This window comes from Triturus cristatus, chromosome 8, assembly GCF_964204655.1.
Source record: "Triturus cristatus chromosome 8, aTriCri1.1, whole genome shotgun sequence".
Classification (NCBI taxonomy): Eukaryota; Metazoa; Chordata; class Amphibia; order Caudata; family Salamandridae; genus Triturus; species Triturus cristatus.
Genome location: NC_140591.1, coordinates 741,417,476 through 741,429,630, shown reverse-complemented (window position 1 = coordinate 741,429,630; position 12,155 = coordinate 741,417,476). Strand labels below are relative to the sequence as shown.

At 41.3% G+C, this 12,155-nt stretch overlaps 1 protein-coding gene across 2 annotated transcripts in view; it reads left to right on the top strand.

Moving 5' to 3' along the window:
- LOC146804999 (arylsulfatase H-like) overlaps window positions 1-12,155 on the top strand; it is a 641,615-nt gene that overhangs the window by 73,206 nt on the left and 556,254 nt on the right. Inside the window, exon 2 of one of the 2 annotated variants that reach the window (XM_085622143.1) lies at window positions 11,899-11,981. The exons of the other annotated variant lie outside the window; for it this stretch is intronic. Coding sequence (XP_085478269.1) covers window positions 11,956-11,981 — 26 coding nt within the window. The 5' untranslated portion in view covers window positions 11,899-11,955. The remainder of the gene's footprint in view (window positions 1-11,898; window positions 11,982-12,155) is intronic. 2 annotated transcript variants of the gene reach the window in all.

Sequence of the window (12,155 nt, the reverse complement as noted above, 5' to 3'; positions counted from 1 at the left end):
GCAAAGGAGCAGGTCACACATAGTGGCTGCAATCAACTTTTCAATCTGACTGCAATTTGACATTGTGACTTGTGCATTAAAAGACTTTGTTGCATAATCTCCAGTCATAGGGGGTTGCAGACTGAACTTCCTAATGGATATTAATTAGACAGATCACTATTTGTGACCCCTTCTGACTGGCTAGAAGCTTAAGGATGGGAAACTGTTTTTAAAGCAGACTGTGTTCCTTAACGGACTCTGTGCTCCTTTGTATATAAAAAAGGGATTCCCATTTAGGAAGAAATCAAGGGAAGAAGGCAGTAGTCCATGACCTGCACCTTACACCCACTGAGGCACCCCAACACAACTTCTAAACGTGAAATCTTTAACAGGGACAGCTTCCTCTTTGCAAATGAATTACTGCCTCCTTTAAAGAGTCAGTTACTCATCAATGGCTTCCACTGCAAACGTGGCTACAGATCATTGACTCATACCATTCTGAATCACAACCAGGAGTGGATGCCCCTTTCACATCCCCTTTTAATAGTGATTCGGAATGAGTTGGTAATCCCATTCTGTGATTTAGAAGAGCTTCACCCAATTGCAAAATTGGTTTAGTATATATAATAAAATAGTCATCTTGTGATTGCAAACCCTGTGGTTTTGAGAAATTCATGATTTATGAATGCAAACCTATTTGGTAAATCAGGCCAAATTCTTGGTTTTAGATGAGTAGCTATGTTATCTTATTTGCCTAGGCTGAAGTCATGAATACTAAATATTTTGCAGATTATTTTGCTGCCCTCATTCTAAAACATGGGTATTGGAAATATGGCCTTTCTTCAGGGTCACCCCAAGTTTTTAAAAGTTTTTTGCTGGATATTACTTTTACTTTCTATACAATTGTATGCACTTTACCCCTGCTAACCAGAGGTATTGTTCTTTTACTCCTTTCAACATCGTCAAATTGATATACTCCTCACTTGCATATTTAACTTACCTATAAATTCCTAGAATATGGTACCAAAGTGGACTTACTTAAATCTGTAAGTTAAATGCCACACGTGGACTGCAGCACCCATTGTGCTATCCACTGCAATGACAATGTAAACATGACAAACAGCCCTGCCATCAGTAGCCTGGCTGTTCAGGTTTAAACTGCAAATCTGACCTTTCAAAACATCTCCTTTTAACAGGCCTAAACTCTCCTTTTAAATATTATTAGAACATTGGAATGTTGGGAGCTCCATTTGAGACAATGGAGTTCTCCCTGCTTCTACGGGCCGGTAAAGGCCTGCAGAGCAACATTCCAATGTTTTACAAAGGCCTCTCGAAGCTCGAGGGGATTCAAATCCCCTCGAGCTTCGAGAGGTCTTTGTTTTATTTGTTAGAACATTCTGCCCTCTAGTGGCAGAATGTTCTAATAGCCTTATAGCCCTTCGTAGCAGGGCTATACCGGCTATTAAAGTCCTCTACCTTGTTAAAGTCCCTCGCTTTCGGCTCGGGCCTTTAACGCGGTAGCGGGCCTTTAATAGCCGGTATAGCCCGCTACGGCGGGCTATCAGGCTATAATAAGTCACTCCTAAGAAGGTCTAACTGCCCATTATGGAAGGGTGCATGATATTTAAGACTAGAACATGTTAAAAGGTAACGTAAAATATGCCCATAGATGGAAAAGGCTCAAAACAATATTTTAATTGTGGCAGGGTTATCTGTGCCATAGGAAAGCATTGGGATACAATGTTAAGTTTAATAAAGACAATCCCCACCTAGGCAACAGCAAGAGAAATATTTAAAGGACTCGTTGTAATATTTAAGAAAATTAAATTTAATGGTAAATTCATATTTTGTCTTACTATTTAAGAAAAGGTATATTAGAAAAGTTACCTTTTGCCTGCCTATAGCTTTTAAGGCCTTTCAGTGCCTTCCAACTGTCACATGGGAGCTGATGGCTCCCCTGTGGTGAGGTGTGAACTGCTCCCAGGAGCAAACAATAGGCTGACTTGAATGGGCAGTGACCCATCTGAACCATATGTAGGGGAGCCTGGGAGCACATTCTTTGACATTAAAGTGCCAAGTGCTGTTTGAATGTCATTCCCTGCTTGACAGGTCTTCCGGGATTTTTTATATGACACTCGGAAAACACTTTAAAAGGCCTTTTCTGCCACAGGCAAATGTTAACTGCAGTTGGCAGGCTTTAAGCACATTGGAACTCCCTTTGACAGTACACTGTTACAGCCTGTTTGACAGGTATGCTGTATGTATATATAACGTTTGGGGAGCACTTTAAAGGAGGGAAACAAAATGCCAAAACACTTTGTGTACATACACTGTCTGGTTGCTGAAAGTCCAGCTTTGGTTTTACCAGACTTCTGTCCCTGAGTTTGCTGGGAGTACAAGTGGTAGATGTGGGAGGACACCAGAATTACCATAGTACGTTCCCCATACAAATTCCCAGCCCTGGAGCCCGCAATTTGTGTGCCCGAAGCCTCTTAAAAATGTCCAAAGTTGGTTAGGTTAGCTCTAGGAACCTTTACCCCATTAGTTAGAGTGGCCCCAGGGATAATTCACATCCACTACCTCTTGCGAGGCATAAATGTAGCAGCCCCAGGCACCCACTTCGGAATACTCCTGGACCAGAGATAGATCAGAAGAGGATTGAACCTGTTGTTTGCAGCATGAGAAGAGCCCTGGAGCACTGTACCTGCTTTCTCTTTTGTATCCAGGACCAATATTTTGACTCCTGGGGTCATAGAGATGACCTTCTGTTCAAGCTACAGGGATGCAATGAGCTGCAAGAGCCTTTTTCCTGCAACTGCCCACCTGATGTGTGGTGACTGGACCTGGACTGGGCTCTCCTGCTGGCCTCTACCAGCCACCCTGTTAGTCTCTAAGTGCCTTCCCCAAGGTCTGAGGTGGTCTTTAGAAGTGTTCTCCTGTGGTGGATTGGGATTTACAGGATTAAAGTCAGACGGTAACATCTTTGACCAGGAAGAGCCTGGTTGGTGCATTCAACGCACATTCTATCACTGTCAGTTTCAATTTGTGTTTAGGTCCTGTTCTACCACGAACATTCACTGTCATTGGCGCTTTGTGCTTCTTGGTACTATTTTCACTAAAATCATCAACAATTCAAATCTTTCGTCAGCCTTATTGGATTTTTGGCATTTTGGTATAATTTTGTTCATACATGTTTAACTTCATTTTCGTAATGCATTTTGGGATTTTTATTCTTTTGCATTGCGACTTGTTACTGTTTTAGTACTGAATAAATACTTTACACATTGACTCTAAGTTAAATCTTTCTGCTCTGTGGAAGGTGGTAAGCTCGGGTTGATTTAGTGACTTTAAAAGTTCACCCTGACAAGGACTGTGGTTATTACTTGAAGTAGATACTTCAACTAATAACCCAATTTCTTACAATGTAGTGATGCCAGGAGGCAATCCTGCTTTGGTAAATATGGATACCCTGGGGTAGGTTTTTCCCAGATGCATTATTACTTCAATATCAGGAATTTTGCATACCATAATGGTGGATAACATGTTAATACTGCTTTTTCTCCTGTTTAAAGCTACAAAACGCAGACCCGTGTGATTTTTAACTGCATACATTTTGCAGGTGAATTTTGTGCAGAGCCCTCCAATGGAATCGATGTGAAGTTTGTGATGATATTATAATGCCAATTAAAGCACAAAATCCAGGTTGATTACACATCAGAATTTCCCCAAACATTGGGAAGTTGTCTGAATTTTTTCTACAGAAAAGTATGACTTTTCTTCTGGAAAACGTATGAATTGTAAAAGTGTAAAGCTGCGGCTGCAAAGAAATTCAGATATGTCCCTGGAAAATGGGGCAGGGGTAGGTTAATAGATTGCCTTTCTCTGCAGTAAAACTCCTTGATATGTCAAGCCCCCTGCAGAGTTCCAAAGGAATACATAAAAAACCCTGAGAGATCAGAAGATTAGGAAAAACCAGGAGCTTACAGTTGCCCGCATAAAGGCATTGAAAATTCTCATAGTTTAACATTAAATTGCAGTTTTCCACTCCAAATAATATTCCTCTCTATGTAATACACCAACGCATTGCAATATTCTCCTCCATTACACTCCAGGTAGAATCTCTCTCCATTTAACACTCCAATTCCTATACCATTCACATCATGCAATATTCCACTCCAGAAAACACTTAACTCCATGCAACATTCCTCTCTATGTAAAATTCCACTTCATTCAAGTTTCCACTTGATGTAACAGGACTCTCCATACAAAATTACACTCAAATCAACCTCATTTTCCAAAAACTATCCCACTTCATCTAAAATTCCACTCCGTGAAAAAATGTTTACTATCAAATATTCCACATACTGCTTCATTTAGAGTTCCACTTGCTGTAACATGACTTTCCATGCAACATTTCACTTAAATTAACATATCTTTCCAAGCATTATTCCACTCCATCTTAAGTTCCACTCCATGAAAAAATCTTCACCATCAAATATTCCACATTCCACTCTTTGCAACATTCCAGTCTCTGTAACATTACCCTTCATGCATCATTTCACTCCATTCACGATTCTTCTCAAAGCGATTTTACACTCTATGCAATATTTCTCTATATCCAATATTCCCTTGTACTCTATATGTCATTCTTCATCTTGATGCAAATCTCTGCACTGTAAAACACTTTACTCTATGCACTATTTGAATCCATTCCACTCCATGAATGTTCTACTCAAAGAAGCATTCAACTCCATTCCACTCAAATTAGCATTCTCCTAACTTACCATTCCACTGCAGGCAACATCTTACTTCGTGCAAATTTCCACTTTTGGCATTGTACTCCATGCAACATTCCACTCCTGATAATATTCTATTTCTCTCCATGTATCAAACCTTACCATATAAGATATCACTCAATGTGACCTTTGATTTGATGCAACATTCCACTCCAAGGGACAGATTTAATAAGGTTTTACGCAATACAGGGCAGAAAGCAAAGTTGCTGCACTGAATGAAACAGAGAGAAAAGAAATGGGAAATAACTACTAAGATGTAATGCACTTCTGCTGTCTCCTTGTGCTGGCCTACTGTGTGTTACCTAGTGCCAATGTAGGCACCCTTGCACCATGCAGAAAGGGTGCCTGTGTTTCAAGCAGGATTTATTTTGCGCAGGAGAAGTACCTTCCTGCACAAAGACAATCCGGAATGCATCACACATAGAAACAGAAAGTGACAAGGCGAAATAAAGATATTTCTCCATTACGCCTGGGTTTGAAACAATCCCAGGTTTCCTGAGTTTAGTAAATTTAGTATTGCATCACATTCCCTGAGTGGAATGCTTTGGAAAACCCATGCTCCACCCATGGAATACCCCTCAGATGCAAAGTAACACAAAGCAGCGCCTCTTAAGGTGCCCATATAAACAAATATAAATCAAAAACCCCATCCATCTAACCGTTTTGGGAGAGTAGAAATCCCACCAAATGTAAACCACTGTGTGTACATAATTTCATCCTCAGTAGCCCAGCACCTTCAGCAGTATGCTGCATGCCCACATCTTCATTAGAGGATATAAGTTCCACAGCCCCTCAGTCAAAAAGCTGCAGTGCTCTCCAGCGAGGTGGGAGCCAGGTGTGCAATGCCCAATAGGCCGAAAGGGCTTTAGCCCCTCCCCCATCATCTGCTGTAGCCTGGGCTGTGGAGTGCACAGGCAGTGTGTGAACTGTCCTGTGTTGGGACTGGGCAGGGGCTGACCATTCAGACTCGGCTCATCCAAAGTACTTTGCAGGTCTAGCTAGTAGTAAACCAAGAGGCAAGTCAGTTGTCATGTGAACCCTGCTTAGAATTTTAGAACATATGTAGCAACATTAAAGTCAATTAAAACAATTAAAAGTTAAGTTTTTTGTGTGAATGCTAAATTTAGGTTTCCTTTAACGTACTCTTAAAATGGACCATAGAAGACATGGAGGCACAGTGAAATTAGGTAATTGTCTAGGGTAAAACAGATTTTGTCTAGCAGGTAAACCGTGTTTGAAACCAGGTTTCCTGGTTTCACTGTGCACAATTTAGCCACTTGATGAAGGGGAAGGGGCTTTGTGAGTGATATAAGGGTGTAGGAGGCAGAATCCACGAAGATGACTTTTTCCGGAGCCAGAGGTCAGCATCTGGGTCTGGCCTTCAATGACTCATCTACCTTTTGAAAAGTAACGTTTGTCATGCCCAAAAGGCTAAAATTTTGTTTCAGAATAAGCGTTGATAACCATTGTTCATATTATACCTGAATCCTCACTTGCCAACTGCCTAGGATAAGATAAATTACTCAGAGTGTCTAGGGAAACGTCATTCTCCAGTCACATAGCTAACACTACACTCACACAGGTTCATGAATCATCCTTCGCTCACACAGGCTCACCTTTTACTCTCCCCATCCACTCACAAGAGCACACTGGTCACAGAGTTCTCACACAGGCACACCACTCACAATGCACTCACACATCTCACCCTGCACTCACAATACTCATTGCAATTACACCCCTCACAGTCACTCAGTACTTCCAGACATCACCTGTAACACAGTACACATTGAACTACCAAACACCTGTGAACATGCACGTCTACAAATGCAGTCATACAATATCTGTCCTTCCTGCAGTACTAGTTGCTTATTCAGTTCCATCTGTAACTACAGGTGCAATGCAAGTGTGTACTAAGACTGTGGGATGGTACAGGAAAGGAGATTAAACTGGGGCAAAGTGGGCTGGTGAGGGAACCAGGATCAGTTTTAGGCGGTGTGAATCAGCCAGGAGGGAGTGGTGAAAGCAGGAGAAGGCAGCAGGAATGGGAGCAGCACAACAGGCTAAGGATGAAGCACTGCAACTGTTGATGTGATCTGATGTGGGAGTTGACAGGTATTGCAGCCTAAGGATGTGATGCAGGTGGGGGGAAGAATTTACAGCTCAAGAGCTACTCATTGGCCCTACACTGAGCCCCCTTGGCCTTCATAATAGCCACTGTGAAGAAAGGTGGGGTGATAACTTTTCAATCAATCACTCAGGGGTTTGTAGAGCACGGCTACTCATCCGTGATTGTCTCAAGGAGCTGAGGGGTGGTGGGGGTGGGGGGGGGGTTGCTGATCCATCTGGGTGTGGAGGTTTATTGAAAGAGCCATGTTGTGCAGCACCAACAACTACTGTTTGGCAAGCGTAAGGCACAAACGGTGTTAATGATGTGGGACCATCAACCACATCTTAAACCGGACCCGTACTTCGTTCCGGCATCTCGGTCGCCATGAATTCAATTGTTCGTTGTCCAACCGTTTGTGCCTTACTCTTGCCAAACAGTAGTTGTTGATGCTGCACAACATTCAAGTTCTTCATTGAAGGTAAGAAATAAGATCCTTTTTTACTTAAAATCTCATGTTAACCCTTGACCACGTAATAAATATTTCATAGACACAGCTTGTAGTTCTTTTTTCTCATTATTCACTTCAAAATTGAAAACACTTTCCAGAGGAGCTCTTCTCCTTTTGGATGCCCTGAAGAAGCCTGCAACGGGTGAAATGCGTTGGCTGTATTAGCTGTCCAGCATTTTATCTAAAATAAAAGATTGAACATTCAAAGATTTCCTCCAGACTCATGTGTATACATCAAGCATTTGTGCTTTCAACACATTAGAGTTGGTTTATGGTGCCTCTCAGAGCTTCTTGTTTTTTGTTCAATTATTTGTGGTTTTATTGTGGTAAACCATAATTTGAGGTGGGCAATTGTAAACTGTCTTCTGTGTTCTAGAAATTACTTTTGACTACACAGGATTGTGCGATAACAAGTTCCCCTGGCCATCATTGTTTGTTTAATTTCCGGTGTAGAATGTGTTGCCATAGTCCAGTATACTGGTGATGAGTTAGTGGGTGACCCTCTATCTGGATTCTTTGGGGAGTCATCTGAAAGTCTTCCGAAGCGGGCTGAATGTGTGGAAACAGGATGAGGAAGCCATGCTGTAGACCAACATCTGTGCTCTGTTGGCCTGCATAACAGTAGCATTCTGCATGGGGTGGTATAGGAGGGGAGAGCGTGTTGAGGCTACAGCTGGTGTGTGAGATGGAAGAGTCCATGGAGGAGCCAGTGAAGTTGAGGAGAGAGAAGTGCGGTTCAGTCCCAAGCTTCTACAGAGACTTGACACCATCAAAGTGCAGGGATCATAAATGAAGCCGATTGCATCTTTTCCATTAGACAAATCATCTTCTCACTACACCCTTCATGTCAGCTCCCTTGATTCACAACTAATGAACCAAACATCTTGATCCCCTCTTTCACATTTACCTTAGCTCTATATTGAACCCAATCTCCACCTTCAATTTCAAGTGTTACTGTTGAGCAGATAACACAAAAATCAAACTTAAGTATGAAAACTCATCTGACTTTGACTCATTCTCAATTGGACAATATCTCAAAGTCACAAAATGGATGATATCTAACCACAGCAAAATAAACACATCACACAAATAGAAATATCCATATGCAATAAATGGATCAAACACCGCCCAGCAACAATATGGCCTCAACAAATTGGCTCCCTACCAACAACAACTGAGTCTAGGGGCGGGATGTATCAATAATCAATTTAGCCATTTCCTAATTGCGAATCTTTACAATTTTCAATTAGTAAATCTCAAAACGGCATGCATGAAAGTGTTTTGCAGACTTTCTGCGATTCCTAATGGGTCGCAAATGACCTACCTCATGAATATTAATGCGGTAGGTCGCAGTATGCGATCCATTAGGAATCGAACAATCACAGGGATGGTGGCATGCTGAGATCAGCAGACCAACATGCCTGTGATTGCTTTTAAGTAAAGCACTCTTTTTTTTTTGCGAAGGAGCCGGTTTTCCTTAAAGGAAAACAAGATGCTTTACAAAAAGAAATATGAAAAGTTTTCTTTTCATTTTTTAGGAGCAGGCAGTGGTCCGTGGGACCATTGCCTGCTCTTAAAAAATGTTTTTACAAACATTCACAAAGGGGAATGGATCAGATTCTGGGAATTGGCCATTTGCGAAGACAAAATGTGCTTGATACATCTGGCCCTAAGTGAGGAATCAAGGAATAAATACTGACTCTAGCCTGTCACTCATAATAAGATTGTGTGTGTCTATTACATTTAAACTGCAGTTTGGCACTTTTACCCCTCATATTGGCTGTAAAGATTTGTCCACCTTCATCGCATGAAATGTTTGTCTCGCCTCACTGACTGAAGAGTTAGCCCCCTTCCCCCAATAGTCAGGTCTAGTTGTGCCCCTGGTAGACGCATAGCATTTGAGTGGCAAGAACTCATCACCCTACTCACTGGTTTCCACTTAGACTCAAAGCGAACTTCAGTCGCATTCATGTTACTGGCCAATAAGTCAAGCACCAGTGTAGGATATATTCTGTGAAACCTTTGGGCAATGGGTGGTGATTCCTGTTTCTTATAGTTGTATGCAATAGTGGGTTTCTCAGCTCTTAAGCACTGCAGCGCCATGTGCCACTCCTACTTCACCATTGCCTTAACGTTTTTTGCTTTCAAGCCTAAAGCCACAGGGTAAACCGAAATGGTTGTCCCAGCACCTCTTTACTAAGCTAGTTACCCCCTCCCAAATTGGGCAAACTACTTGGCATTCCCACCAGAAACGCTGGGAATCACAGTGAGACCTGCACACTCTCCAACAGTGAGGGCACGCATTCGAGGGGTATAATATCAACGGAACCACACTTTATGGGGGATATTTCTATCCAGCACCAACATTGAGGAACAGTGTATATCTCTAGCCAGCCTCTCCAATTGTTTGCTGGAAATCTGTTAGCCCATTATTCGTTCTCATACTTTGTTGTGTTTCCATAGTAGTGGGGTGTCCTGTGAGATGATCACTTGATACAAATTAGAGATGGTGTCAATAGTACCAATTAGTGTGGGGAAAAGTATTTTAAAGGTGGGTTCATCTTGTGCTGCAGCCTAATGACTAGTGGGATCGGTAACCCATTGTCTGAGTTGTGCATATAGCAGCTGTTTCTTTGAGACAGGTGAAAGTCCATTTTTCATTGTATAAATGTTTTGGGAGAGGCAGTTCTAAGTATATTTGAGATCATTCTACGCACTGCTTTCCTCTAATTTTGAAATACAGAGGCCACCCCAGCAGGGGTAAACTCCCTGGTAAAATGCATAAGCATATAGGATGAGGGGTAAGAAACATTATCCTTGGATTTCACCCAAAATATCCCAGGATCTCAGTGTGGTGAATACTGGGGTACTCAAGTAAGTGCTAGGGGGGTATAAACGTTTTATCTTGCCACACTTAATCCATCAGGGTCCAACGTTCAATCACATGATCCTGGTGCACCCAGTTTTTCTTTCAGTTGGCCTGGGACCATTCCACAATTACCTCGAACAATGCTAACACGTAGTAATGGGAAATACTTGGCATGCATATTTCACCCACCTCCCTAGCTTGTGTGAGAATCTCTTGGAAAAAACTAGGGCCTAGATTTACTAAGCATTGTGTCACTCTTTCATAGAATAAGGCAATGTAGGGCAACATAAAGGCTTATTTGTAATTGACAATGCCACACACTGTCTGATTTTCGGGGGCTTGCATGGCTTTGAAAAGAAATGCAACACAACACAGCTACATGCACTGCGTAACATAAAATTTCAACTTGGGAGGCTTTCCAAGGGTGGAGCATGGGCATTTCTATGCATTCATCCATGGATGTTGGTGCATTCATTTGCTAAAGCTAGTACGCCTGGGAATGCATCAAAATATAACACTTTCGCCAGTGAGGCGTAACGAGGGGAAATATCTGTATTTCTCCTCATTACTTCCTCTTTCCATATCTGCTCCATTCTGCAGCACCCATAGAAAGAGAAAAATGCACTTAAAGATTGTTTTTGTGCTGGAAGGTGTTTCTGCCTAACTCAAAATTATTCTGCCTGTAACGCAGGCACCTTTGCACTATGATGTAAGAAGTTCTGCATTGGTGCTAAGTAGCACACAGTGTAACTGGGCAAGGAGAGAGCAGGAATGCTCCGTATCTTTATAAAGATGGAGCATTTCTTCTCTCTTGCTTTCATGCAGCACAGCAAAGCATGTTTGCTTACTGTCCTGGGTTGTATGAAAGATTAGTAAATATGCCTACGCGAACCACAAAAAGAGCTTTTGTGTATCCCTCAAGAAGAAGCTATCTACCCGAATCGGAGGGGGCCTGAAACATTTATATGAGTCACAGAAGAGTGTTCATCTTAACAGTATTAATACTGCCAGCCCAGAAAATCATTACCTTTCCCCAGGTCCCCAAGTCCCCTTACAAATGTTTTTATAAATCATTTTAGGAGAGATGAAACCAAAATTTTGATTAAATATTTTCAAAGCTGATCCTAAAACTGGATGATTATGTTTCCCAGATCTATAGATCTAGCATTTGAAGCACTTGCACAGCTTTTCAGCATTTTCTTAATTGAGCTGACACTTTGCCCTGTCATGTATAGACTGGCAATAACAAATTACTTTTTTATTATCTTATATGTTTAGTGAAAAGTCAATCCCAAAGTGTGATTTCTCAGATTCTCGTTTCCTACTTAGTCCTGCAAGTGCATGTGTCCCGTATAGAAAACAATTTTTAGCAATGAAATATATTTTAATCTCTGTTTTCTCCCCATAGTTACATTTTTGTATGCAAACACTACTTACTGTGGGGAAAAAGGCAAGAAAAGAGAACAACTTTGGCCTCTTTAATTTTTAATGTCTACACTATAAATGCTTTAAAATAGCACTGTGTCAGTAATTTATTTGTATTCATGGTTACTTCCTTAACAATATCCTTCACTTGTTTTAATCAATCTCACAAGCAATACATACATGCCTAGGAATATATATTCTCTTTGTTTTGTAGTTCCTTGACCAACTGAAGAATAGCCTCAAGGAGCATTCATATTTATGAAGAGATACCATGGCATTCCTGATAATAAATGATTGGTGAGTAAGAATACAGCAAACATATTTCAAGCTTCAAATGAATCAAGAGGGAAAATACCTAGAGTGTGTATGTCTTGCAAATTATAAATGATGGAACCCTTTTGGCTCCAGATGGACTCTGTAAAACTGTGATGTAAGTGTTAGAGCTGGGCTGATAATGTAGTCTAATGACTA